At 33.1% G+C, this 10,584-nt stretch overlaps 1 protein-coding gene across 1 annotated transcript in view; it reads left to right on the top strand.

The window, feature by feature from the left end:
* Window positions 1–1,203: 1,203 nt before the first annotated feature.
* LOC110112540 overlaps window positions 1,204–10,584 on the top strand; it is a 32,518-nt gene continuing 23,137 nt past the window's right edge. Inside the window, exon 1 of the mRNA XM_020844794.2 lies at window positions 1,204–1,468. Coding sequence (XP_020700453.1) covers window positions 1,268–1,468 — 201 coding nt within the window. The 5' untranslated portion in view covers window positions 1,204–1,267. The remainder of the gene's footprint in view (window positions 1,469–10,584) is intronic.

Here is a 10,584-nt window from a genome sequence, read left to right as displayed (position 1 = left end):
TTATGATGAAAATCTAGCTTCTGGTTGCTTATAAACTTCTACGATGAAAATTTATGATTCGTAATATAATGTGGTCAATATTTTGGCGAATAAGTGGTAAATGGGCTAGTTGCTTAAATTATTTCAATCAAATTTTCTTTAATTTCCTACTCATATAAGCTAGTGGTCAGTCATGGACTATATGGGGGTGTTTACTAGTTTTCCTCTTCTCCACAGTCTAGTTGTTCCTCTATTGGACAACTTGGTTCCTTCCTCCTTTCTTCTATTAATTTTTCTTTTTTTGTTGCTTTATTGTTGGGATTTGGTTTTGCACTTTGTTGTTGTTAGTTTTGTTTTGTTGCAAAGACTTGGTTATGCATTTCATGGTTGGTACTTTTAGTGCAATCAATCCTTTCTTGATTTGATTATTTTTCTAGTGCAATCTAGCAATCACTTATGATTTCAGGAATCTTCATGAACCACATACTCTACTTTAATTTCGATTTTGTAGTTGTAGTTGAATGGTAGTTGAACTTAGTCATTGTAGGGTTTTTTATGGGACCTTAATACTCTCAACATATCCTTATTTTTTGGAGTTTAAGTTGGTTTCTCTTGCTTACATCTCTTTGCTTTATTTTGGCATTACAACTTGATTATACTTTAATAGTAACACTTTTTTTACCATACACGTAACAAATCTTTTGCTTAATTGATTGTGCTTGGCACTCAACAATAATATTAAGAAAAAACCTCACCATCTAAGTAATTAAAAACATGATGGTGATAATTGAACTCTATTGATGAAATTAATAAATTTTTAGAAGAGTAGGGGAATAAAAATAAAAGATAAGGGAAGTGGAAGGGGCAAAGGAGAAATGAAGAGTGGATTCAAAAATGGGTTGTATGTGATTTCACAAAAAAATGAGACCTAGTCATACACTAACAGTGCCACTAATTATTTATTATTTTTCCATTAAACAATCCTTTGAATAAAATACTTAATTTTTTACCTTTATTTACATTTATTTTTCTATATAATATCCTCTTATAATATTATTTAGTAAAAATTAGATACATAACAGTTAGAATTTGCTTATTTATAAAACTAATAATAAGTCAAGAATTCATTTATTTATGCTCGCCTTAATCAAATTATTATAAATTTTTAATATATATTATAATTATAATATATATATATATCATACCATTTAATAAAATAACTTCTTCAAATTTGTTCTCTTTTCTCCACTTGTAGCCAAGATAGAGAGGCCTACCCTCAAAGCAGGAAATGACGGAGGTGCTGAACGTGCAACCGCCAAACTGGATTCTGCCCCGCCGATCGCCTCTTTCCACCAGGTGCTATTCCTTTTCTTCTCTCCTCAGTTTCCAAAACGCCATCAGTGGAACCCACAGCCCTAACTGGAAAACCCTTCGCGAGGTCAAGTGCCAAGGCCGTTATTCCTGCTTCTTTGCTGACGGAAGCAAGCAGGTTTAATTTTTTTTACTTAAGAACTCCGATATTCTGTTAATTTTAGCTATTTCTGGTTCCATTTTCCTATGTTGATGAATTTTCATTGATATGCAGAATGTTCTAGGGCTTTATGCTTTAGTTTGGTTACTGCCAATTAGTGTGTCAGATGTACTCCAAAAACTTTGTTATTTTATTTCAGAAGCAGGATTCGTGTTTTGATCACTGAATTTGCACATATCCTTCGCTATAATAACAGCAGATTCCAGATTTCGAAATCTTTGGTTCCAACAGAATCAATATTACTGATCCTAGCAGAATTAAGAAACCATGGGGTGAAAACCAGTTCAATAATGGGAAAATTTCTCGACTAAGTACAATTAATACTTGTATTAAGCATTTGAGCCTGTTCAAACAAAATTTAAAGGTCAGCTAGCCATTACCAGAAGAAAATTAAGTTTTATATAAGTCGCTGAAGTAATCTATGACTTATGTAAGTCGCTCATTCAACGGGTGACAAACATTATTATTATTATTTTTTTTTAATTTTTTTAATTTTTAATTTTTTGTTTTTTTAATTTATTTATTTTTGATTTTTTTATTTTTTTAATTAAAAAAATAAAAGAATTTTCTATTTGATGGCATTGGATACTGCAGTAGTTGTGACAGGTATGATTTAAGATATATGACTTGAGTTGTAAAGATGTGTTGTTCTATCAGTTAGTTTTGTCAGTATCATCTTTATTATTTTTGTCATTGTATACATGACTTTTTTGCCAATTTTTTATTTTTTATTTTTAAATTTAAGCTCTCTTACTCAACAGTGTTTTATTGGAGTATAAATGAGTGTAAGACTTCCCCAGGCTTAAGTTAGATCGAAAAAATTCTTCAACTTATACAATATTTCACAAAAGCGAACATCATGAAAACCTAACATTATCGAAAGCTGACATCATTAAAAATTAATTGTGGGTAGTATTTAGAAGCTTATTGCACTGTTGGTGGCAACTTTCATGAATTAGAGTGGTGAAATTTTTCATATACCACCTAAACGTTTACTTTGAGCAGAATGCAACTGCCATAGGATTGGACACACTGAGCAATTACGCTTTGCACATGCAATCGTAAATTTCTTTCTATTTGATGCGATAACAACATATTGAACATTATTTATGATTGACCATCTTTATAAAGCAAATTGCAAATCAGCCTTTCGTGTGAAGCACATTCCTTCAATTAATTCAGTAGAATTTGAGAAATAATTCTCTACTATTACCTCATCGGAGTCATCCTCAAAGTCAACTTCTTGATCCCATTATTGCGTAGTCCTACAGGTGTCGGCATAGTTATTATTAGCCTCCATTCCTTCCTCAGTGCCGATTGATCTCGAGCAGTAATCTTAGATGACATTACAAATGTCTTTATTAACAATTGTAACTCCATCATTCAACTCTGATAAAAAATCATCATCATCATCAGAACACTGCTCGCTAAAGCTACTACTCATAGTCTTGTAACTATAATCAACATAAGGGATAGATTGTGTTGAAGGGTCAGGAGCTTAATGTGTCTGTTGTTTCTCTATATCACTACATTCAAAATATTCTTCATGATTTATTAATCAATGAAAAATTAATATTTTGGATAATTAATAAAATACATTATAGGGAACTCACTGGTCAATAGGCTTTTTTTTTTTTGGTTCTAGCCTTGAAGCACCATCAAGCACTTCAACCCTTTCACCATGGGTCGAAGATTCCCATATTTATGAATTTGGAGGCTTAGTATTATCTCGTGTCAAACTTATCTCTTCAATTTCAACACATGATGAAAAATTTCACAGCTGCTTGGCATAATAAAACTTCACATACCTCGTCATCCTAAACATGTGAAGTAATGTACTGATTGCCCACAAGCATTCGACAAACTAAGTTGACAGAAAACTTCGATTTAACGTACCTGAGTGCTCTAAGAATCCTTAATTTAAGCTGCTATAAGTTGATATTTCTTTGCACTTGCAGGGGACGATTCCTACCCCCATAATACGTTGGCACAAAATTTGCATCCACTTGTAATTCACCTCCATATATTAGCATGAAGGTTACTCCACGATCAATCATTATTGAACTTCTAAGTTTCATTAAGAAAAACCAAGCAATCACATTGTTGATATACATAATTATTAGTTAAGACTTTTATTTCGACTTGAAACTTATAACTAGAATGCCTACTATTACTACAATAAATAAATCGAAAATACGCATCACTCTATTATAGAAAATTATATTTAATCTTAATTTTTATCTAATAACAAAAAAAAAAAAAAGAATTTTTTCTCCATTTGTTCCCATGCATTACAACATTTTTATAAGATAAACTGTATCATTATAATAAATAAAGATATATAAAAAAAGAAAATCTAAGAAATATACTTCTAACATAACTCACAAAGCTTACAAATTTTGTTCCAACATCAACCCCAACTTCAAAGTTAAGTGTGGCAGAGATGAGGATGCTCAGGTGGATGAGTGGCTTTACCCTTAGAGATAGGATACGAAATTAGCATATACGTGAAAAGGTTGGAGTAGCTCCAGTAGAAGATAAGATTAGATAGAGTCGCCTTAGATGGTTTGGCCACATAAAACGGCGGCCATCCGAAGACCTGTTTAGGAGAGTAGAGGTATTAGATTTGACTTATGTTAAGAAAGATAGAGGCATACCTAAAAAGACTTGGTTAGAAAATATTAGGAATGACCTTTCTTTATTAGATTTAAACGAGAATTTGACTTTTAATAGGACACAATGGAGAAAAATGATTCATGTGGCCGACCCCACGTAGTGGGATAAAGGCTTGATATTGTTGTTGTATCAACCCCAACGTCAATATAACATACAATCATAAACAAATCTTATAAATATTAAATGAAATCATTTCTTCCTAACTAGATCTCAAAAATATTACAAAAAATCTTCCCCAAACCAACCACTAATCTAGCACAAAAAATCTACAACTACTATAACTCTGTTTCTCTCTTAAGTTTTAACTCTTCCAAAGAATTAAACACATTCACAACAAATAACAAACAAAAAATTACCAAAAACTAAAATTTCTACTTACCCATTGCGTCCAAATAGTTGGCCAAACGCGAACTGCGAGACAGGACATGGACGCACTTCGATGGCACATGAATGATAGGAAGCTGGAATGATCGGGGGGAATTTTAACAAGGCAGAACGGGCGACTTACGCATGCCCTTTCATCATGCCACATCGGCCATTGCTCACATGACTCGGGTCAAAGTTTCCCAATAAACAAGCGACTTTGCTTTCTTTAAAATTTTATTAATGACATGCTTAATCACTTAATACAAACTTTAATTATGCTTATTTTAAAAATTTTCTCGTCAATAATTTGGTAACTAGTAAGGGAATGCATTTTCAATGTTCTGACTTCATAAAAACCATGTGAGTTTGTGTAGACTGACCAATCAGAAAGTCAGGTGACCTACTATATTACATTGGATGCTTATTTCTAGTTAACTGTACTAGAGTTTGGTTAAATTTGATTTTCATGTTTATTTAACGTCTTTCTTTTATCAAAAGGAAAAAAATTCTAATAGTAAAAATAATTATTTTTTTTTTAAAGAAATGCAAGTAGCATTAAAAAGAAGAAACAACTATTACAACATAGAAGGCAAAAACAAGTCCTTTAAAACTATCATAATGGATATGCGTCATACTAAATTCCATTTTAAATCCATTGTGGTGATGGGGATACCAAATATTAAAAAAACTTAAAAGGTTGGTTAGTATCCCAGAGTTTCCAAAAGATAAAAAAGGAAACCTAGTAAAAACCCCACATTTCATTACAATAATTTCTGAAAAGACAGAAAATCCTACAAGAAAAAAAAAAAAACAACAAACACAATAAGAAAAAGAGCAACTAAAATAGCCGCCAAAACATCAAAATGATCGCCTTCAACATCCTTAGAGGCCAACAAGCTCCAATCAAGAGTTGAATCCGCTGAAACCTCAATGCATCCAATAACAACTACCATGGATGAACAAAACAAAGTCGATGAAGCAATAATGCCGACACCCACCTCAAGAGGCCAATAATCGGCCTCAACATTGCCAAAGCCATATGAACTGAAAATCATTACCACACACATCACAATGGCAAGAGAAAAACCAGTAAAATTCAAACCCTTCAAGTCTTTAATCAATAAGACTTGTTCTTCAAAGAACAAAGAAGAATCCATCTTAAGCCTTGATGAGATAAGTTCCCACCAAAAGCAAGCTCCAATACGTCTTTGATGATCCAAACAACTTTCCATATACGAACCAAACAACAATAGGACCCTAACTTCAATAACTCTGGCTTTATCATAGCAATTTTCCGAACTATCTCCCTTGGAAGATCCACTCAACGCCATCAAAATAACTACATGAGGATCCAAACAACCTTCTATATACGAACCAAACAACATTAGATCAATCACTTCAATAATTTTAGCTTCCTCATACCATCTTTTCGAACTATCTTCCTTGGAAGATCCAATTAAAGCCATCCAAATAGCTGCATAACCAATAGTAGCAACATTATCTCCAAGAATCTTCAAGAAACCTGAAATCGGTTCTTCATAATAGAGAGATCCAACTCTACAATCCAAATAACCATACACCAACAATTTCTTGAACAACAAGAGATCACACACAAAGAACATTATCAAACCAAATCTGGAATCAAGAATAAACTAGAAAAAAATTAGAACGAATTTTAACTAAGTAGAAAATTCATTCCAAGAATTACTGTAGGCAACGTCGAACCAACAAGTAAACTCATTCAAAATCACCTTCGGACTTGAATTTTCACCAAAATCAATCAAGAATAACTTCGATCTAACACCAGTTGAAAAACAACAATCACAGACATTCTGCAAACCAAGCCAACGGAGTTCCGCCGGTAGGCAATCATCCGCCAAAATCGACTTCGAAACAGTCGCTGCACCAAAACCATCTTTAGACAAAAGCAAATCCGATAAAAAATCAACAGAACATCCAAAACAAGAGTAATCGTCAACCATGCCGGACCAACAGAGAACCTCTACCAACCAAAGATTCTTCAAAATCTCATTGCGATTAGATGCTTCGCCAAAAACTCCTTTAGCCAATTGAAATCTTGACATAGAAGAAGATTCTCACCGAGGAACTCTGTCAGCAACACCGGACCGACGAAGCACCTCCGATCGTCAAAGATTCGCCAAAATCGCCCGCTTTGTTTCTCTGCTCCTCCGCTCTGCTTCTCCAATGTTCTAGAAAATAATTGTTGGCAGAATCAAAATGTGCTAGAAAAGATAAAAATTAAGATGTTTTAATATAAAAATTAGTTTAAATTTAAAAGCTCAAAAAATTGAGAAAAATACAGAGGGGCTTCTAGGGAGTTTAAAAAGGCAATATGCGATATAAAAAATTAGCTTTTAATGATTTATATAATAAATTTTATTCAAAGGAGGGCGAAAATATATGTATAAGTAATTGGCCAAGCAAAGAGATAGCAGAAGTAAGGATCTAGTTCAAGCAACATTAAAAATTGCGTAATTGGGTATTGAAGCGTTTTTCGTTCGTGAGGTGAAATGGTGTTTTGAGACGTAAGCCTCAAAATTTAAAAATTGCATAATGTTAAAATAGATGCAAAAATTAATTTTTTAAGTAATGTCTAAATAATATTTTAAAGAATGACATGTTAATTGTTTATTAAACTACGAAGCAACAAATTGACATATATATAAAATAAAAAATTGTAGAAGACGTAAAATAACAAATGGTAAATTGCATGAAATAGTATTAAAATGCAAATATTATAAGAGAAAAATATTATAGAATATTGAAATTACATAAAAGTATCATATAATATTAAATTTAACTTTAATTTTCTTCTTTCTTATTTTTCTACTCATCCATATTTAATTCCTAAAAAAAATTGAAAAACTTAACAATAACTCATAAATCATCTATACTATCATCACTAAGGGGATCTTTATTCGAGTCATTATCATAGCAAATTTGTTTATCCCATCCCTCATCATGTAGAGTCCAGTACCTCATAATCTACTTCTTTATTTATTTAGCTATTTTCCTCTTCAATAAATATTTTTCATCAACATAAAGAGGAGATTAACGCTCCAAAATTTTCAGAGGAGGTGGGGGTGATGTGTGACTTCAAAGTGATCCCTAGTAGTAGCTGTTGCGGCGATGGTAGTTGCGGCTGTGGCGATAAGCTGGAGGTTCGGGTAGTTGAGAGGAAGCTGTAGAGGCTCTGGGGTGCATGAAGGCGTGATTTGTTTAGGGTTTTAGATTAAGATTTAGATAAATTTTATTTAAAAATATATAAATAGTGAGAGGCGTGCGTCTTATCACCACAAATGAAAATAGAGATTTTTGTTTTTATTGTCGTATTAGTAAATTCGAAGTTAGAGGAGCTTTAAAAAAATGAAGTATGGAAAAGCAGTTAGACTTGATAATATTTCAATAGATGCGTGGAAATACTTAAGAGATGAAGGAATTTCTTAGCTTACTAAACATTTTAAATGAAGAATAAAACGATGCTAGATGAGGAGAGAATCAAAGTGCGTTTGGGGCGGATTTTTCTCTGCTTTACGTTAGGAAACGTAACCACATGGTGGTTTGGGGCTGCAGGATCGTGCTCCGTTCTTAAAATTTTCACGTCCTGTGGTTGCTTTTCCCGTTTGAAGGAAGCCTTTCATGTTTGCCTTCTTCCCATTATTCCAAGCTATGAGAAATACGTGAATGCCATTACAGTTACCTGCAAACTACCCCATTGTATTCTTCATTCTTGCGAAGTTTTGCTATATCAGACATTTCTCTGCTTCTTCCCAAACATCTCACCATGCTCGGGACCTCATTTGTCTGCTAGATCAGAGTCGCTCGCCATTTTAGTTTTGTTATTTCTTGGAAGCATTAGAAGGGAGAGACCTCCCTGCTTGCAACCACCGAAATGCTAAGCCCGGATTCTTGTAGCTGCGAGTCTCCAATTCTTCCTGCTTCCATGGGCTTTCTCCTGCATCTGAAGAGCTGATTTCTTATCCTGTGAGTTCCCCAACATTTCTAGTAGGTTAGCTTTCTTCTGCTCGCGTCCCTCTCAGATTGTTGAGTAAGCACTCCAGCCACTATTAATTACCGGTAAGATCATAAAAAGTTGAATTTTATTACATTTAAAAAATTCATCTTCAAAATCCCTTTACTTTTCTATGTCAAGTTCACTTTGGCGTTTATCTGCAGCTTTCCTCCTTTATTTCTCTTCTTGAAAAGCTTTAGTGCTTAGTTTACATTTTTGCTTAATTGTGATTTCTTGCTAGAATGCTCGTGTCAGATAATGTTTGACATCGTAGCAAATTCAACTTTATATAACCTGCTGGAAAATTTTGAAGTAATTATTGCTCTCGCACGATTTGAATCTTTGTTCATAGCCCTCAAATTCATTATTCAGCTTTATTAAAAGCAACCAATTATTTTGTTCTATTGACATTTTACAACATTTACTCATTTACCCATTCCATCAAACCTTTTCTATAGCAAAATCGACGAGCTTATTCCAGCAATCATCCGAGAAAAAATCTCCTCCCGTTGCCTGTGCTTCTCAAAAAATTCGTGATCACATAATCCACTATTTTAATGATCTTCAGCTTGCAAAATCCTCAACTTCCTCCTTGTATAGGTATTTCTTGAAAAAGAATATGCTGACTGCATCCTTTCTGAATTTATCTTTAATGCCAACTTTGATATTAGCTCACAATGGTTTTACCTAGTTTATTAGGTCACGTTTAACTGGAGTTCCTACTACTCAATGAAAATAAAACAAGCTTTGCTATATTGTGGATTCTTCTGACATCTCTATATCATGAGATTTTATAAATATTCTAAATTGTATGAATTTTATTGCCGGCCTTCTTTAACTTGATACATTTCTTGTTTTTTAATGTTATTTTCTATTTTTTTTAGCATACTAAATACAAATACTAATTCAATATGTAATATTTAGGTCTTACAATGGGTAAACCTAAGGATGGGGGACCATCTACAACGTAGGAGCATGATGTAAAAATTATTTTTTGTGATCTAAGTTTGAAGGAAGTTGAACTTGGTATTCATCCAGCCACGCATTTTAATGGAGGGTTGGATGAATTTAATGAAATCTTTTTAGGAGAAAACTGGTAGAGAGTATGACAAAATACAATTAAAAATTAAATGAGATTAGCTGAAAAAGGATTGGAAATTATGGAAGGAGTTACAATGAGGTTCAACTGGATTGTGATGGGATCCTAGAAGGAAAACTATTGATGTGCTAGATGAATGGTGGGAAGATAAATTATACGTAACCTTTGAATTATTACATATTTATATATATCTATTCATTTTAAACTTAAATTTTACAACTTATAATATATACAATTAATTATCCCTTATAGGTCATTTCATGTGCCAAAAAATTAAGATATTACGATATAGATCCCGAATTGGAGGATAAGCTAGCATGATGTTCATGGGGGTAGTTACTATTGGTGCTTATGCATGGACTCTCAACCAAGGTGCTGAAAATAATGATTTTTAGGTATATTCTGAGCAATTATACAATGTTAGTGATTCTTCTGAATCTTCTTTGCAAAAAATATATGACTTTAGTGATTGCAACCACTCAAAACGTCAATCTTCTTCAACTTCTACAATTCGTAAGAAAAAAATGGATCCGATTCCTTCAAAACCAAATTACTCAACTTATAAGTGCATATACATATATTGGATCAGTTTCAAATGTATCGCAATCAACAAGTCATCCTCCACTACTCTCCGATGCAATTAATATGCTTGATCAGATTGTTGAACTATTTGAATAAATGCTAATTTACTTGTACTCAACAAAACTGCTCGAGGTTTCTAACAAGCAAGAAGTTTTCACATCAATGTTACTTGAGCGAAAATTTTATTATCTTCGTTACTGTTACCAAAATCGGGATGCGTAGTTTCTCATTCTCACAATAGTTATGAAAATTGAGATGGGCTTTGATTTGGGATCTTGAACTAGAGAGAGCACAGGGAGGGAAAGAGGTCAGCTAGGA

This window comes from Dendrobium catenatum, unplaced genomic scaffold (assembly GCF_001605985.2).
Source record: "Dendrobium catenatum unplaced genomic scaffold, ASM160598v2 fragScaff_scaffold_133, whole genome shotgun sequence".
Lineage (NCBI taxonomy): Eukaryota > Viridiplantae > Streptophyta > Magnoliopsida > Asparagales > Orchidaceae > Dendrobium > Dendrobium catenatum.
The sequence above is the reverse complement of the archived record's forward strand: the minus strand, read 5'-3'. Positions and strand labels throughout refer to the sequence as shown.